The sequence below is a fragment of the Pongo abelii genome, chromosome 18, assembly GCF_028885655.2.
Source record: "Pongo abelii isolate AG06213 chromosome 18, NHGRI_mPonAbe1-v2.0_pri, whole genome shotgun sequence".
In the NCBI taxonomy this organism is placed as follows: Eukaryota; Metazoa; Chordata; class Mammalia; order Primates; family Hominidae; genus Pongo; species Pongo abelii.
This window is the reverse complement of record NC_072003.2, coordinates 6,068,757-6,088,462: the sequence shown is the minus strand read 5'-3', so window position 1 is coordinate 6,088,462 and position 19,706 is coordinate 6,068,757. Positions and strand designations below refer to the sequence as shown.

The window sequence follows — 19,706 nt, the reverse complement described above, 5'->3', positions numbered from 1 at the left end:
TTCAAGCCATTCTCCTGCCTCAGCCTCCCGAGTAGCTGGGACTACAGGCGCGTGCCGCCATACCGGGAGAAGTTTTTGTACTTTTAGCAGAGGCGGGGTTTCACCATGTTGGCCAGGATGGTCTTGATCTCCTGACCCCGTGATCCGCCCTCCTCGGCCTCCCAAAGTGCTGGGATTACAGGCGTGAGCCACCACATCCAGCCAAACTTTCTGATGAATACTCTAAGTCCACCTAAGCTAAGGACAGGAGTTAGAGCTTCCATGAATTTTAAAACAAGACCCACCGATTTGAGGAAGCAATTACTCTCTTGAAGGAGAAAAGTCAGAAAACACAATGATGAAATCACTAGGACCTAACTGGCCTGTGGAACTATTTCCTGCTTATGAACTCTCAACTATCATTTCATTTCCAGATGGCATGGTCTCAGCTGTTATACAGTGTTTACGAATGGTCTACATCAAGGGAATTTATATCAATCTAGAAGAATAAACAAAATATTTGAGTTCCTAATTTCCTTTAATTAGGATAACCTTTTCCTTAAAGTGAAGACAATGGTTTTATTACATCTCTTTCTTCGGAAAACATAGGCTGTATTTTCTAGCAATAACGAATTTGTTATATACGATGATCTGGTTCCTGGAATGTTCTTGAAGCTAGTGTCTCTAAGGCAGGTGTGTACAGCAAGACGTGAATAACACAGCAATCGATGTTGAAAGCATTATATGGCAATTGAGTTTGTCAGAACTACCAAATGTTGCTGAGTGTGGATTGCTCTGAAATCTGCAAACATTACTTCTGAATTCCTTGTATCCAAAATGCAGACGCAATGCCGGCTGTTGGTTTACTTGTTTCCGATTTTTCAACCCTCTTTTCTAGGCAAAAGATGTCCAAACGATACAGACCCACAGAATCTAACAGATGTCTCTATATTCCTCCTCCTCGAACTCTCAGAGGATCCAGAACTGCAGCCGGTCGTCGCTGGGCTGTTCCTGTCCATGTGCCTGGTCATGGTGCTGGGGAACCGGCTCATCATCCTGGCCGTCAGCCCTGACTCCCACCTCCACACCCCCATGTACTTCTTCCTCTCCAACCTGTCCTTGCCTGACATCGGTTTCACCTCCACCACGGTCCCCAAGATGATTGTGGACATCCAATCTCACAGCAGAGTCATCTCCTATGCAGGCTGCCTGACTCAGATGTGTCTCCTGGCCATTTTTGGAGGCATGGAAGAGAGACATGCTCCTGAGTGTGATGGCCTATGAGCGGTTTGTAGCCCTCTGTCACCCTCTATATTGTTCAGCCATCTTGAACCCGTGTTTCTGTGGCTTCCTAGATTTGTGGTCTTTGTTTTCTTTTTCCTCAGTCTTTTAGACTCCCAGCTGCACAACTTGATTGCCTTACACATGACCTGCTTCAAGGATGTGGAAATTCCTAATTTCTTCTGGGAAGCTTCTCAACTCCCCCATCTTACATTTTGTGACACCTTCACCAGTAACATCCACATGTATTTCCCTGCTGCCGTATTTGGTTTTCTTCCCATCTCGGGGGCCCTTTCCTCTTACTGTAAAATTGTTTCCTCCATTCTGAGGGTTTCATCATCAGGTGGGAAGTATCAACCTTCTCCACCTGTGGGTCTCACCTGTCAGTTGTTTGCTGATTTTACGGAACAGGCGTTGGAGGGTAGCTGGGTTCAGATGTGTCATCCTCCCCGAGAAAGGGTGCAGTGGCCTCAGTGATGTACACGGTGGTCACCCCCATGCTGAACCCCTTCATCTACAGCCTGAGAAACAGGGATATGAAAGGTGTCCTGCGGCGGCCGCACGGCAGCACAGTCTAATCTCAATATCTTCTTATCTGTTCCATTCCTTTTGTAGGGTGGGTTAAAAAAGACAGCAAGGTCAAATAAGAATGATATCACAGGGTGCACACCCACTGTCACATTACGAGTAATACCTCCCTAGGATAGAAAAAATACTGTCACAGAGTACACACACATGGGGTACACCCGTGGTGATATTAGAAGCAGTATCTCCCTGAAATATGATGAAAAATAGCACAGGGTGTGCACACTGTGTGATACGAGGAGTCATATTTACCCTGAATATTATGACTCATATCACGGGTGTACACACACAGGCTACACGCACTGTGATATCGGGAGTTGCATCTCCCTAGGATATTACAAATAATATCACAGGGTATACACTATGTGTGAACATCCACTGTGATGTTTGATATCATATCTCTCTACGAGATTACAAATAATATGAAAGTGTGTGCACCCATGTGACATATTAGGAGTAACATCCTTCTAGGGTATTACAGATAACATCACAAGGTGTACACCTTCTGTGGCCTTTTGCACACACTTTGTGCCATTCAAGGAAACATCCCCCTAGGATATTACGAATAATAACACAGGCGGTTGACACCCATGGTGTACATCTCCTGTGCCATCAGGAGTAATATTCCCCTAGGATATTACGAATACTATCACAGCAGGTGTACACATATGGTGTTCACCCCATGTGATATTAGGAGGAACATGCCCCTAGGATATTAGGAATAGTATCACAGGCGTTGAATACGCATGATATACACCCCCGATGACATGAAAAGTAACATCCCCCTAAGATAGTATGAATAATATCACAGGGAGTACACCCCGTGTGACATTGGGAGTAACATCCCCCGAGGATATAACGAATAATATCAGGGGGCGTACATGCATTGTGACCCTAGCGGTAACATCTCTTTAGGATATTACAAATAATATCACAGGGTGTACACTGACCATGATATTAGGAGTCCCATTTTCCTAGGATATTATGGATAATATCACAGGAGGTGTTCACACACAACGTGTACACCATGTGTGTACACCCAATGTGATATTTGAAGTCATACGTCCCTAGGATCTTACGAATATTATCAAAGGGTGAACACCCCATGTGACATTAAAAATGACATCCCTTTTAGATATTCCGAATGCTATCACCTCTTCCTAGGATAACCCATGTGATATTAGGAGTAACCCCTTCCTAGGATATTACGAATAACATCACAGGGTTTACACCCCTGTGACATTAAAAGTAACACCCCCTCCTAGGGATGTTATGAATAGCGTCACAGGGTGTACACCCCTGTGACTTTAAAAGTAACACCCCCTCCTAGGGATATTATGAATAACATCACAGGGTGTACACCCCTGTGACTTTAAAAGTAACACGCCCCTAGAATATTACAATAATATAACAGGGTGTACACCCCCTGTGACTTTAGGAGTAACACCTCCCTAGGATATTTCAAATGATGTCACTGGGGGCACACCCTCTGTGATATTAGCAGCAACATCTTTCTAGGAGATTACGAATGATATCACAGGGTGTACACTCACTGTGATATTAGAAGGAATACCTCCCTAGGACATAAGCTATCACATCACAGAGTGTACACACATGGTGTACACCCACTGTGTTATTAGAAGCAATATCTCCCTATGATATTAGGAAAAATATCACAGGGTGTACCCTCTGTGGGATACTAGAAGTAATGTTTACCATGGATGTTACAAATAATATCACAGGGTGTACACACATGGGGTACACCCACTGTGACATTAGGAGTTATATCTCCCTAAGATATTGCAAAGAATATCCCAGTGGGTGTACCCCATGTGTGTACACCCACTGTCATCATTAAAGTAGTATCTCTCTATAAGATTACAAATAATATCGGAGGCTATACACCCCCTGTGACATCAGGAGTAACATCCCCTTACAATATTGGGAGCAATATTGCACGAGGTACACCCCTGTAACTTTAGGGGTAACATTCCCTCAGAATATTACTAATAATATCACAAGGTGTACACGCATTGTGACTTTAGGAGTAATATTCAGGTAGCATATTTTCCACACTATCACAGAAGGAACACACCTGTGACATTAAGAGTGACGTCCCCCTAGAATAGTAAGAATACTATCACACGGTGTACACCTCCTGTGATATTAGGAGAATCATCTCACCAGAATATTACGAATAATGCCACAAGCTGTTATCTTCTGTGACATGAGGGGTATAGACCCCCGGGAAATTATGACTAGTATCAAAGGGCGTACACCCCTGTGACATTAGGAGTAACATCCTTCTAGAATATCATGAATAATATCACAATGTGTACACCCCTTGTGTCATTAAGAGTAAAATTGCCCTAGGATATTAGGAAATAGAACACAGGGAGTACACGCCGTGTGATATTAGAAGTAACATCCCCCAAGGATATAACGAACAATATCAGAGAATGTACATGCACTGGGACATGACTAGTAACATCTCTTTAGGATAATACGAACAATATCAAAGGGTGTACATGCAATGTGAAATTAGGAGTGAACTCCCGCTGGGATATTACGAATTTTATGACAGGGTCTACACGCCCTGTGACAATAGTAGTCACGTTGTCCTAAAATATGACGAAGAATATTAAAGTGTGTACAGGACCTGTGATTTACGAGTAACATTTCTAGAGAAGATTACACGTAATATCACTGTGTGTACACCCCGTGTGAGGATAGGAGTCCCATCCAACAAAACTATAATGAATAATTTCACAAGGTTTGCAACATCTGTGACATTGAAAGTAACATTTCCCGAGAATATGACGATAATATCACACAGTGTACACCCTCGGTGATATGAGGAGTGACGTCTTATAAGGGTAATACGAGTAATTTGACAAGGTGTACAAACCCTGTGACATAAGGAGTGACATCCCTCCAGGATATTCCGAATCATAGAAAAGGGAAAATACCCCGTGTGACAATAAAATCAACGTCCCCTTAGGAGATTAAGAATAATAGCACCAGCTGTACACACATTGTGACATTATTATTAACGTCTCGCTATGGTATTGCGAATAATATCAGAGTGTGTAGAGACTTGTGACATCAGGATTCACATTTCGCTACAATATCACGAATAATATCACAGGGTGTATACCCCCTGGGACTTAAGCAGTGGCATCTTCCTACAATATGGAAAATAATGTCCCAGGGTGTTAACAAAGTGCGGCAGCAGAGAAAACACCCGAGGAGAAAGGGAGAAATATCATGCCGTCTTCCCGCCTGGATATTGCGAGCCACATCGCAGGGAGGTGAGGGCGCCCCCAGCGATGCGGGGAGTAATATCACCACAGACTCCCCCACGGGCTATTACGAGCCACATCGCAAGGGCACGGACGAACCCCCTCGAAGAGAAGACTAATGTCACCCGCTATTCCCACCCTGGATACGACGACCCACAGGGCAGGGGGGCGGGGGACCCACGCAGGCGGGGAGTAATACCACCCCTCACTCCCCAGCTGCATATGACGATCCAGATCGCAGGGGGGAGAAGCAGGCACACGCCGCGAGGGGGGGAATGAGAGCCAGCCCCTCTTGCCCCCCTGGGCTCTTAGGACCCCCCTCGCAGGGGGGTGAGGCACCCCCCGCGAGGCGGGGGCTGAGAGCCAGCCCCTCTTGCCCCCCTGGGCTCTTAGGACCCCCCTCGCGGGGGGGTGAGGCACCCCCCGCGAGGCGGGGGCTGAGAGCCAGCCCCTCTTGCCCCCCTGGGCTCTTAGGACCCCCCTCGCGGGGGGGTGAGGCACCCCCCGCGAGGCGGGGGCTGAGAGCCAGCCCCTCTTGCCCCCCTGGGCTCTTAGGACCCCCCTCGCGGGGGGGTGAGGCACCCCCCGCGAGGCGGGGGCTGAGAGCCAGCCCCTCTTGCCCCCCTGGGCTCTTAGGACCCCCCTCGCGGGGGGGTGAGGCACCCCCCGCGAGGCGGGGGCTGAGAGCCAGCCCCTCTTGCCCCCCTGGGCTCTTAGGACCCCCCTCGCGGGGGGGTGAGGCACCCCCCGCGAGGCGGGGGCTGAGAGCCAGCCCCTCTTGCCCCCCTGGGCTCTTAGGACCCCCCTCGCGGGGGGGTGAGGCACCCCCCGCGAGGCGGGGGCTGAGAGCCAGCCCCTCTTGCCCCCCTGGGCTCTTAGGACCCCCCTCGCGGGGGGGTGAGGCACCCCCCGCGAGGCGGGGGCTGAGAGCCAGCCCCTCTTGCCCCCCTGGGCTCTTAGGACCCCCCTCGCGGGGGGGTGAGGCACCCCCCGCGAGGCGGGGGCTGAGAGCCAGCCCCTCTTGCCCCCCTGGGCTCTTAGGACCCCCCTCGCGGGGGGGTGAGGCACCCCCCGCGAGGCGGGGGCTGAGAGCCAGCCCCTCTTGCCCCCCTGGGCTCTTAGGACCCCCCTCGCGGGGGGGTGAGGCACCCCCCGCGAGGCGGGGGCTGAGAGCCAGCCCCTCTTGCCCCCCTGGGCTCTTAGGACCCCCCTCGCGGGGGGGTGAGGCACCCCCCGCGAGGCGGGGGCTGAGAGCCAGCCCCTCTTGCCCCCCTGGGCTCTTAGGACCCCCCTCGCGGGGGGGTGAGGCACCCCCCGCGAGGCGGGGGCTGAGAGCCAGCCCCTCTTGCCCCCCTGGGCTCTTAGGACCCCCCTCGCGGGGGGGTGAGGCACCCCCCGCGAGGCGGGGGCTGAGAGCCAGCCCCTCTTGCCCCCCTGGGCTCTTAGGACCCCCCTCGCGGGGGGGTGAGGCACCCCCCGCGAGGCGGGGGCTGAGAGCCAGCCCCTCTTGCCCCCCTGGGCTCTTAGGACCCCCCTCGCGGGGGGGTGAGGCACCCCCCGCGAGGCGGGGGCTGAGAGCCAGCCCCTCTTGCCCCCCTGGGCTCTTAGGACCCCCCTCGCGGGGGGGTGAGGCACCCCCCGCGAGGCGGGGGCTGAGAGCCAGCCCCTCTTGCCCCCCTGGGCTCTTAGGATCCGCGGTGGCCTCACAGCCTGTTTACCATATTGTCAGTAATATCATCTCCCCCTCGAGAGATTGTGAACTGTTTCACAGACGTGTGCACTCCCACGATGTACAGAGGGTGTGCATCCGTCTCTATTGGGAGTAATATCATCCTCTTCCTCCTTGAATGTTAAGAACGGTATCACACAGGTGTTTCTACTCCCTGAGATATCGCGTGTCATATCCTCCTCCCCCACGTTGCCATTGGAAACAATATCAGTGGGGGCGTGTCCACCTTCTGTGACATTTAAAGTAATATCATCCTCTTCCCTCCAGGATCATGGGAACAATGTCCCTGCGGGTTGTCCACTTTCTGCCATATGTGTAGTCATATCACCTCCTCCGCCTTCGAGTATTGTTACGGACCATCTCACACGGGCGTGTACACTTCCTGCGATTCTGGGAGTAATGGCATTCCCTTCTTCCGTGAATATTAGGAGCAAAATCACCAGGTGGATGCACAGCCAGTGCTATATTGGGAGTAACGTCATACTCCACCCCCTGGAGATTATATTCGGGTCAATATCACCGTCTGGGTGTACACCTAGTGCGATATTGAACGTAACATCATGCTTTCTCCCTCCCTGGACATTAGGAGCAATATCAGCGGTGGGTGTACACCCACTGAGGTATTAGGCGTAATAGTAGTAGGAATTATTCCTCATTGATTCTTAACATAAATATGAATAACCGATATTGATATTAATATTAAAAAATAATGGCTAATAATTTTCAGATTATTAATATTAATATTAATTATTAGGAGCTAGTATTACTGTTTTCTAACGAATAAGATCAATATCAGCTATTAATATCAGGCGTCATTAATCATTAATATTAATCATTTATTGTTATCGTTAGTATAACTATTGAATATTCATTATCCTTGTTATCGGTATTGATTTAAAAATTATATTATCAATCATTAATATTGATAATTATTAGTGTCAATTAATAATTGAGATGATTAATTGCGGTAAGTCACATTGCGCCCTTCCACCCCTTCCTCGGCAGCTCGTGTACGACCCAAAACGGGGGTACAAATGCCCCTGAGAGAGCAGCGGTATACTGGGATAGATGAGGATGGTCACGTGGCGGGGAGGCGTGTTTTTGGATACCAGCCCTTCACCTCCGTCGACCTTCTCAACTGGAAAAACAATACACCGCCCTATAGCGAAAAGCCGCCAGCCCTAATTGATTTGCTCCAAACTGTTATCCAGACCCACAACCACACCTGGGCTGATTGGCACCAGTTGCTCATGTTCCTCTTTAACAGCGAAGAAAGGCGGAGAGTCCTCCAAGCAGCAACTAAGTGGCTAGAGGAGCATGCACCTGCTGATTATCAAAACCCCAAAGAGTATGGAAGGACCCAGTTGCCAGGAACCGACCCCCAGTTGGACCCACATGAAAGAGAGAATATGCAAAGGCTAAACCGAGACGGGGAAGCTCTCTTGGAAGGATTAATGAGGGGAGCTCAGAAGGCCACAAACGTTAACAAGGTCTCTGAGGTCATTCAGGGAAAAGAAGAAAGTCCGGCACAATTCTACCAGAGACTGTGTGAGGCCTATGCTATGTATACTCCCTTTCATCCCGATAGCCCTGAAAATCAGCGCATGATTCACATGGCTTTAGTCCGTCAAAGCGCAGAAGACATGAGAAGAAAACTGCAGAAACACGCTGGACTTGCAGGGATGAACACATCACAATTACTAGAAATAGCTAGCCAGGTGTTTGTAATCAGGGATGCAGTAAGCCGTCAGGAAAACGGCGAAGACAATGGAGGTCAGGCCCGGCGAAACACCGACCTGTTTGCTAGCTGCAGCAATCACAGGGGCCCCCACAAAGAGGCAAGGGAAGGGGGGCCCTGGGAAAGGAACTCAGCTTGGCTGTCAGAGTTTGCAGCGTAACCAGTGTGCTGATGGTAAAGAAATAGGACGGTGGAAGAACAAATGCCCTCAACTCAAAAGAAAACAAGATGACTCAGAGCAGGAGGCCCCGGACAAGGAGGAAGGGGCCCTGCTCAACCCGGCAGGAGGGTTCTTGGACTGAGGGAGACCGGGCTCAAGTGTCCCCAAAGAGCCACTGGTCAGAATGACAGTCGGGGGTGGAGACATTGACTTTCTTGGAGATAGCGGTGCTGAACATTCGCTAGTAACCGCCCCGGTCGCCCCCTTATCCAAAAAGACTATTGACGTCATCGGAGCCACGGGGGTTTCAGCAAAGCAAGCTGTAGGCTTGCCTCGGACTTGTACTGTAGGAGGACATAAAGTCATTCATCAGTTATGGTACATGCCTGACTGTCCCTTGACCTTTTGGGGAAGGGACTTGCTCAGCAAGCTGAGAGCCACGATCTCTCTGACAGAGCACGGCTCTTTGCTGCTAAAGTTACCCGGAACGGGAGTCATTGTGACCCTTATGGTCCCCCGAGAGGAGGAATGGAGACTTTTCTGAACTGAGCCGGGCCAAGAGAGAAGGCCAGCTCTGGCTAAGCGGTGGCCAAGAGTACGGGCAGAAGACAACCCTCCGGGATTGGCCAGTTAAGACTGGGGCCCAGCGGGTTAGGCAAAAACAGGACCCGGTCTCCAGAGAAGCTCTTCAAGGTATCCAGGTCCGTCTCAAGCACCTAAGAACTGTTGCAATTCTTGTTCCTTGTCAGTCTCCATGGAACACTCCCCTCCTGCCTGTTCCCAAGCCACGGACCAAGGACTACCGGCCGGTACAGGATTTGCGCTTGCTTCATCAAGCTACACTGACTTGACATCCAACAGTACCTAACCCGTCCACATTGTTGGGGTTGCTGCCAGCTGAGGACAGCTGCTTCACCTGCTTGGACCTGAAAGATGCTTTCTTTCCTATCAGATTAGCCCCTGAGAGGCAGAGGCTGTTTGCCTTTCAGTGGGAAGATCCGGAGTCAGGTGTCACTACTCAGTACACTTGGACCGGGCTTCCCCAAGGGTTCAAGAACTCCCCCACCACCTTCGGGGAGGCGTTGGCTCGAGACCTCCAGAAGTTTCCCACCAGAGACCTAGGCTGTGTGTTGCTCCAGTAGGTTGATGACCTTCTGCTGGGACACCCCACGGCAGTCGGGTGTGCCAAGGGAACAGATGCCCTACACCGGCACCTGGAGGACTGTGGGTATAAGATGTCCAAGAAGAAAGCTCAGATCTGCCGACAGCAGGTACGTGACTTGGGATTTACTATCTGACAGGGCTCGGAACGCAGCCCGGGATCAGAAAGAAAGCAGGTCATTTGCAATCTAGTGGAGCCCAAGAGCAGAAAGCAGGTGAGACAATTCTTAGGAGCTGTGGGGTTTTGTAGACTGTGGATCCCAAACTTTGCAGTATTAGCCAAGCCTTTGTATGAGGTCCCAAAGGGGGCGGGGACCGGGAACCTTTGGAATGCAGATCCCAACAACAGCAAGTCTTTCATGAGTTAAAGGAAAAACTTCTGGCAGCCCTAGCCCTGGGGCTACTCGATCTGACAAAGCCTTTTCCATTCTATGCATCAGAGAGAGAAAAGATGGCAGCTGGACTTTGAACCCAAACGGTTGGGCTCCGGCCAAGGCCGGCGGCCTACCTCTCTAAACAACTAGACGGGTCTACAAAAGGATGGCCCCCTGTTTGAGGGCCTTGGCAGCAACTGCCCTGCTAGAACAAGAAGCAAATAAGCTGACTCTTGGGCAAAACCTGAACATAAAGGGCCCCCATGCTGTGGTGACTTTCATGAACGCTAAAGGACATCGTCGGCTACCGAATGCCAGACTCACCAAGTACCAAACTTGGCTCTGTGAAAATCCTCGTATAACCATTGAAGTGTGTAACACCCTACACCCGCCACCTTGCTCCCGGTATCAGAGAGCCCTGTCGAGCCTGATTGTGTGGAAGTCTTGGACTCAGTCGACTCTGGCAGACCTGACCTCCGGGACCGGACTTGGGCATCAGTAGACTGGGAACTATACGTGGATGGGAGCAGCTTCTTCAACCCCCAAGGAGAGAGAGGTGCAGGGTATGCAGTGGTAACCCTGGACACTCTTGTTGAAGCCAGATCGTTGCCCCAGGCCACTTCAGCCCAGAAAGCTGAACTCATTGCTTTAATTCGGGCCTTAGGACTCAGTGAGGGTGAGACTGTAAACATTTACACTGATTCTCGGTGTCTTTTTAACCCTTCGAGTGCATGGAGCGTGATAGAAAGAAAAGGGCCTATTGAACTCTGAGGGAAAAGACAGAAAATATCAACAAGAAACCTTGCAATGATTAGAAGCAGTATGGAAACCCCACAAGGTGGCAGTTAGGCATTGCAGAGGACACCAGCGAGCTTCCACCTCGGTGGGTTTGGGGAATTCCCGCGCTGACTCAGAGGCTCGAAAAGCAGCATCTGCCCCCTTCTGGGCATCAGTGCTCCCTCAAGTACCTGATCTTGGACCTACTTCTTCTAAAAAAGAAAAGGACATTCTCCAGGTAGAGGGAAGGACAAGTGATGGAGGAAGGATGGATTCGGTTACCAGATGGGAGCGTAGCTGTGCCACAGCTGCTAGGAGTTGCAGTTGTACTGGCTGTGCAAGAAACCACCCATCGAGGTCAGGAGTCACTGGAAGAGTTGTTAGGCCGGTATTTCTACATCTCGCCTTTGTCAGCCCTTGCCAAAACGGTGAGGCAGCGGTGTGTTACCTGCCGACAGCATGATGCGAGGCAAGGTCCAGCCGTTCCGCCCGGCATACGAGCTTATGGAGCAGCCCCCTTTGAAGATCTCCAGGTAGACTTCACAGAGATGCCAAAGTGTGGAGGTAACAAGTATTTACTAGTTCTTGGGCGTGCGTACCTACTCTGGGTGGGTGGCGGCCTATCCAACACCAACTGAGAAAGCTCGTGAAGTAACCCGTGTGCTTCTTCGAGATCTGATACCTAGATTTCGACTGCCCTTACGGATCGGCTCAGATAAACGGGCCTGCGTTTTAGGCTCCCTTGGTACAGAAGACGGCAAAGGTATTGGGGATCCCACGGAAACTGCATGGCGCCTCCCGGCCTCAGAGCCCCAGAAAGGTGGAGCAGATGAATCGGACTATCAAAAATAATACTATTGTCTTCCCCGCGAGATATTTAAAACAACACCACAAGGGGCGTCAAACCACCTGCTAAATTTGAGGGAATATTATCCTCTCCCCCACTCCCGCGGCCCCGGATATTAGAGACAATAACACAGGCGTAACGTACACCCACTACTTGATTGGGAATAATATCATCCTCTCCCTTCTCGGATATTAGGAACAATATCACACTGTGCGTGTAGTACTGTCGTGAAATTCAATGGAATGTCATCCTTCGCCTCCCTGGATATGATGAACAATATCACAGGGGATGTACAGCTTCTGAGATATTGGGAGTGATATCATCCTCTCCCCTCTGGAAGTTAGGGACAATATCACAGGGGTAGTGTACACCCTCTGGCATGTTGGCACTAATATCATCCTCCCGCCCACTGGATATTAAAAACCATATCACAAGGGGCGTGTACAGACACTTCGATATTGGTATTAATACCATCCTCTCCCTCTTTGGATATTCGGTGCCGTATTTCAGGTGGGGTATACGCCACCTGCAATATTGGAAGTAATATGATTTTCTCCCCCCGTGGATATCAGAAACGATATCACAGGGGGTGGCGAACAACCCCTGCGATACTTGGAGTGATATCATCGTCTCCCCTCACGATGATTAAGAACAATATCGTAGGGGTGGGGGGTGTACACCCCCTTTCATATTTGATACCATCCTCTTCCCCCCTGGATATTAGGAACAATATCAGGAAGGGACGTAGAGACCCTGCGACCTTTGCTGTCATACAATTGTCTCTCCCCTAGATATTAGGAAAAATGTCACTGGGGATGTGAACAGCCCTGCGATATTGAGAATAGTATCATCCTCTCCCCCCTTGCATATTGGGAACAACATCACAGGTGGGGTGTACTGCCTCTGCGATATTGGGGGTAAAATTTTCCTCTCTTCCCCTGGACATCAGGAAGGGTATCAGAGGGGGAGGGTGTGCATTCCCTGCCATATTCAACGTAACTTCATCCTCTCCCTCCCAGGGTATTCAGAACAATAGGACAGGAGGGGTGTACGCCAACTGCGATATTGAGAGTCGTATCATCCTCTTTCGCTCTGGATCTTAGGAACAATATCACAGGGTTGTGTACACCCCCTGCGATATTGGGAGTACTATCATCCTCTCTCCCTGTGGATATTAGGAAGAGTATCACAGGGCTGTGTAAACCCCCTGCGGTACTGGGAGTCATATCATCCTCTCTCCCTCTGAATAGAGGAAGATTTTCACAGGGGTGTGTACACCCCCTGCGATATTGGGAGTAATGTCATCCTCCCCAAACCTGGATGTTAGCAACGAGATCACAGAGGGGGTGTACACACCCTGCGACATTGGAAGGAATATGATCGTCTCCCCACCTGGATACTGGGAAAGAAAGATATCACAGCGCGGGTATACGTTCCCTACGCTGTTGGCAGTAATCTCATTCTTTTCCTGTCTGGATATGAGGAAGCATATCACAGGGGAGCTGTACAATTACTTCGATATTGGGAGTAATATCATCCTCTATTTTCCTGGATATTGGGCACAAAAACACAAAAGGGTGTACAACCCCTGCGATCTTGGGAGTAATAGCATACTCTCCTTCCCTGGATGTTAGAAAACAGTATCATCAGGGCTCAACACCCCCCGCGATAATGGGAGTCATATTTACTCTTTCACAGGCCATTTGGAACAATACAACAGGGGGTGTTTACAAACAGGGGTGGTGTACACCCCTGTGATATTGGGAGTAACATCATTCTCCCCACCTCCGGATATTAAGAACAATATCCCGGCGGGAGGTGGTACACCCCCAGTGATATTGCGAATAATGTCATCCTCTCCTTCCCTGGATATTAGGAACAATATCACAGGGGGGTGTACACCTTCTGTGATACTGGAAGCAATATCATCCTCTCCCCCGCTGGATATTAGAAAAAAATATCACTCACGGTGTACACCCGCTGTGATATTAGGAAGAATATTACAGGGTGTACACCCACTCTGACTTTAAGAGAAATAGCTCCCTCAAATGTCCCAAACAATATCACAGGGTATACAATGATATTTCCCTAGGATATTACAAATACTATCACAGGGTGTACACCCACTGTGATAACACGAGTAATAATACATCCCAAGGATACTACCAAGAATATCACAAGGCTGTACACCCACTATGACATCGGGAGTGATATCTCCCTAGGATACTACGAACACCATCAGAGAATGTACACACATGGTGCGCACGCACGGTGATATTAGGAGTACTATCAACGCAGGACATAGTCAATAAGACCACAGGGAGTACATACCTGATGTACACCCACGGCGATGTTATGAGAACTACCTCCCTAGGATAATACGAATAACATCACAGAGTGGACACACATGGTATACACCCACCGTGGCACTAGGACTAATAACTTTCTGAGATATTACCAGTAGCATCACACAACAGAAACACATGGTGTACACCCACTGTAACCTTAGGTGTAATTTCTCCCTACGATATTACGAGTAACATCTCAGTGCATACACACATGGTGAACACCCACTGTGACATTAAGGGTAATATCCCCCTAGGATATTACCAATAACATCACCGGGTGTCCACCCATGGTGTACATGCTCTGTGATGTTAGGGATAATAACTCCCTAGGATATTATGAATAATACCGCAGGGTGTACAGAAACTCTGATATTAGAGGTAATATCTCTCTAGGATATTATGAATAATATCACAGGGTGTACCCCCACTGTGATACTGGGAGCAATATCTCTCTAGGATACTACGAATCATATCAGAATGTACACCCACTGTGATCATAGGAGAAATATCTCTCTGTGATATTACGAATTAGATCACAGAGTGTACACACATGGTGTACATCCACTTTGATATTAGGAGTAATCTCTTCCTAGGACATTACAAATAACATCACAGAGTGTACACCCACTGTAATATTAGGAATCGTATCTCCCTAGGTGATTACAAGTAATATCACAGGGTGTACACCCACTGTGGTATTACGAGTAATATCTTCCTAGGGTATTATGAAGAATTTCACAGTCTCTACACACATAATGTACACTCACTGTGATATTAGGAGTAACATCTACCTAGTAGATAACAAATAACATCGCAGGGTGTACCCCCACTTTGATATTAGCTGTAATATTCCTCTAAGTTGTTACAAATAAGATCACAGGGTGTAGAAACATGGTGTACACTCACTGTGATACCAGGAGTCGTATCTCTGTAATATATTATGAATAATATCACAGGTTGTACACCCACTGTATTATTAGGAGTCATATCTCTGTAGGACATTACAATTAATATCACACGGTGTACAGCCACCCTGATATTAGGAGCAATATCTTTCTAGGATATTACAGATAATATCACAGGGTGTACGCCCACTCTGCTGTCAGGAGCAATATCTCCCTAGGATATCAAAAATCCTATCACGGGGTGTCCAATCTCTGCCTTCCAGGTTCGAAGGGATTCTCCTGCTTCAGCCTCCCGAGTAGCTAGGTTTACGCGCCACCACACCCGGCTAATTTTTTTTTATTTTCACTGGAGACGGGGTTTCACCACGTGGGCCAGGCTGTTCTGGAAGTCCTGACCTCAGGTGATCCATCAGCCTCGGCCGCCCAAAGTGCTGGGATTACAGGTGTGAGGCATGGTGCTGAGCCAAGAGTTATATATTCAATTCATTTGGAAACACAGCTCCCATATTTGAGTGTGCGTGTACTTTTATGAAGAAATGATGTCAGAAAACCTAAGGATGATAATAACTATGAAAAGTAACAGGCACGTGAAAAGGTCCTCCGATTGAGAACTATAAGCTTCGATTTCGGTTTTAGATAATGGGGTCCTAGCTCTTGTGTCGTCCTTTTACATATTCTACATCACAGGAACTTGCAGCACGGTGTCAGAATAAAATAGAGTGTATTTCACGGCTTCTTAATTTCTTTCAATTAGATGAGATCTTTTTCTTAAAGAGAGAAGGACATTTTCATTGCATTGTATTTTTTCTGAAAAGAGTAGGCCGTATTTTACTGAGATCACGGATTTGTTATATATGACGTTTTGGTCTTCTAATATTCTTCAGTGGATTTTCTCTAAAGTGGTATGTACAGAAAGACTTGTATAGCAAAAAAGTAAACCACGTAATAATTCTGAGATTTTTGGAATTGTCACAGCTGAGAAACATTGCTGGCGGTGTATGGTCCCCAAGTGTGAAAGTGTTCCTTGTGAATTGCTTGCATCCAGCATTAAGGGCTGGTTTTTCTCTTTTATTTTTCCAATCCTCTTTCCTTCTCAAGGTGTCCAAGACACACAGAGCCACGGAATCTCACAGGTGTCTGAGAATTCCTCCTCCTGGGACTCTCAGAGGATCCAGAACTGCAGCCCGTCCTCGCTTTGCTCTCCCTGTCCCTGTCCACGTATCTGGTCACGGTGCTGAGGAACCTGCTCAGCATCCTGGCTGTCAGCTCTGACTCCCCCCTCCACACCCCCATGTACTTCTTCCTCTCCAACCTGTGCTGGGCTGACATGGGTTTCACCTCGGCCACGGTTCCCAAGATGATTGTGGACATGCAGTCACATAGCAGAGTCATCTCTCATGCGGGCTGCCTGACACAGATGTCTTTCTTGGTCCTTTTTGCATGTATAGAAGACATGCTTCTGCCTGTGATGGCCTATGACTGCTTTGTAGCCATCTGTCGCCCTCTGCACTACCCAGTCATCGTGAATCCTCACCTCTGTGTCTTCTTCGTTTTGGTGTCCTTTTTCCTTAGCCTGTTGGATTGCCAGCTGCCCAGTTGGATTGTGTTACAATTCACCATCATCAAGAATGTGGAAATCTCTCATTTTGTCTGTGACCCCTCTCAACTTCTCAAACTTGCCTGTTCTGACAGCGTCATCGATAGCATATTCATAGATTTCGGTAGTACTATGTTGGGTTTTCTTGTCGTTTCAGGGATCCTTTTGTCTTACTATAAAATTGTCCCCTCCATTCTAAGGATTTCTTCGTCAGATGGGAAGTAGGAAGCCTTCTCCACCTGCGGCTCTCACCTAGCAGTTGTTTGCTGATTTGACGGAACAGGCATTGGCATGTACCTGACTTCAGCTGTGTCACCACCCCCCAGGAATGGTGTGGTGGCATCAGTGATGTACGCTGTGCTCACCCCCATGCTGAACCTTTTCATCTACAGCCTGAGAAACAGGGACATACAAAGTGCCCTGCGGAGGCTGCGCAGCAGAACAGTCGAATCTCATGATCTGTTCCATCCTTTTTCTTGTGTGGGTGAGAAAGGGCAACCACATTCAATCTCTACATCTGCAAATCCTGCCCCTTAGTCACATTATTTTTGTGGCTTGATGGCTTTTATTCCTTTCCGCATTTCCTTTGTGAATATTGCTTTCTTCGTTATGCCTTTAACTGGAATGGGTGAGTATTCTGGGATCCTTTGTTTAGCAGAAACCTCATGACAGAATCCTCTATACCTAGGCGGCCCCTTTTAGTTTCTGAGCAATAACCCGGTCATCCAGGTGGAATCACCACCATCTTTTTATATACACGAAGTCCTCACTTCCTTTTGGAATTCCCTGAAAACTGACTTTATGGAAACAATGTACAGGAGGTCCTCCAACACCATTGGTTATTCAAAGTTGTGTAGTTATACTGTTGATGAAAAATAAGTGGTTTCACTATACATAGTTTTGCTTCGAGGTGAAGTTTCCAAGAGACTTTCAAAGATGTTAAGTGAGGACATACTGTACATCAAATTCATATCCTCTTCCACAGTTTATGTGGAATTTCTTCATAAACTGCTTCTAGAGAATCTATTTAGGCAGGTTATGTGTAGAGATAAATGTCGCCGTTCCTCAATCTTGGCTTTGAGTCAAATCACCTGGGGAGCTAACACATGATGAGGCCTGGGTCTCAACACCTAAGATTCGGATTTCCTTGCACCTGTGTGAGTACGCGGATTTTTGTTTTTTTTTCTTTTAAAGCACCAGAGGTGGTTCCAATGACGAAGTTTTTAGAGGCATCAAGCTCCAATGAGTAAGAACAGAAATTAATTATAATTTCTTCAAATATTATCTTCAAATGCATTGTCCATCAACACCACACAAATGTTTATTATGCTGTTTTTTCTTACCATTTCGCATTTTCGCATTTTCTATTTCTTTCTTTTCGTTTTTTTTTTTTTTTTTTTTTTTTTTTTTTTTTGAGTCAGAGTTTCACCCTTGTTGCCCAGGCTGGAGTTCAATGGCACGGTCTGGCTCACTGCAACCTCTGCCTCCCGTATTCAAGCAATTCTCCTGCCTCAGCCTTCCAAGTAGCTGGGATTACAGGCATGCGCTACCATGCCTGGCTAATTTTTTTTTTTTTTTTTTGTATTGTTAGTAGAGACAGTGTTTCTCCATTTTGGTCAGGCTGGTCTTGAACTCCCCACCACAGGTGATCCACCCGCTTCCGCCTCCCAAAGTGCTGGGATTACAGGCATGAGCGACTGCGCCCAGCCACCGCTTAGCATTTACATTTCACATTTGTTGAAGTTATAGATGTATACACACATTGATTGCTGCTTTGTTATACACTTGCGTATACATAAGATGGGAAATAGAAAAGAATAAAATGGGCACAGTATCCCTGAAGTTTCACATTCCTGCTATTTTAAAAATATTTGCTCTTAGAAATTTGTTTCAATTAAGAAACTGTGGCATACACACCCAATGAAGTATTATTCAGCCTAAAAAGGAAGAAAATCCTCTCCGCTGCGGACAAAATGGGTGAGATTGCAGGTCTGTATATTAAATGAAATAAGCCAGGCAGAGGATGACAAATATTTCGTGTCCTCACCTCTATGTAGGAAGAAAAAAGGAAACCTTGGCCAGATGTGGTGGCTCAAGCCTGTAATCCCAGCGCTGTGGGAGGCCGAGTCGCACGGATCACTTCAGTCCAGGAATTTGAGACCAGCCTGGCCAACATGGTGAAACCCCGTCTCTATAGAAAACAGAAACAATTTGCCAGGCGTGGTGATGGGTGTCTGTAGTCTCAGCTACTCGGAGGACTGAGGCCAAAGAAGCGCTTGAACTCGGGAGGCGGAGGTTGCAGTGAGCCCGGACTGTGCCTGTGTACTCCAACCTGGGCAACAGAAAGAGACTCCATCCCACACACACCTACACACAAAAGGAATCTCAGGAAGGTGGAAAGTATAAAGGTGGTTAGCAGATGCTAGGAAGAAAAGCGGTGGGATGGGGAATGAAGACAAGTGGATAATTGGGTCCCAAAATACAGAAAGATGGAATGAGTGAGTTCTAGTGTTTGATAGTACAGTATGAACATTTTAGTTCACAAGAATTGCTTGCATATTTCCAGATGCTTTGGTAAGAAGCTTCCTAACTTTCTCATTATGCTGGTTTTTAAGCTCTTCTCTTTCTGCTCTTGATATCATGCTGGTTTTTTGTTTTTTGTTTTTTGTTTTGAGATGGAATTTCGCTCTTGTTGCCCAGGCTGGAGTGTCATGGTGCAATCTTGGCTCACCGCAACCTCTGCCTCCTGCGTTCAAGCGATTCTCCTGCCTCCAACTCCCGAGTAGCTGGGATTACAGGCATGCGCCAGCTGCCCAGCTAATGTTGTATTTCTGGTAGAGATGGGGGTTTCTCGCTGTCGCTCAGGCTGGTCTTCAACTCCTGACCTCCGGTGATCCGCCCGCCTCGGCCTCCCAAACTGCTG

The 19,706-nt window shown here is 48.2% G+C and overlaps 1 protein-coding gene and 1 pseudogene across 1 annotated transcript in view; both read left to right on the top strand.

Annotated features, from left to right (window-relative positions):
* Positions 1–3,621, top strand: part of LOC129050674 (olfactory receptor 7E24-like) — a 53,466-nt gene extending 49,845 nt beyond the window's left edge. The window contains exon 3 of the mRNA XM_054533436.2: positions 878–3,621. Within this exon, the coding sequence (XP_054389411.1) occupies positions 878–1,263 (386 nt within the window). The 3' untranslated portion in view covers positions 1,264–3,621. The remainder of the gene's footprint in view (positions 1–877) is intronic.
* A 4,176-nt stretch (positions 3,622–7,797) lies between these two features.
* On the top strand, positions 7,798–17,553 carry LOC129050673 (olfactory receptor 7E24-like; annotated as a pseudogene).
* The last annotated feature ends 2,153 nt before the right edge of the window (positions 17,554–19,706 follow it).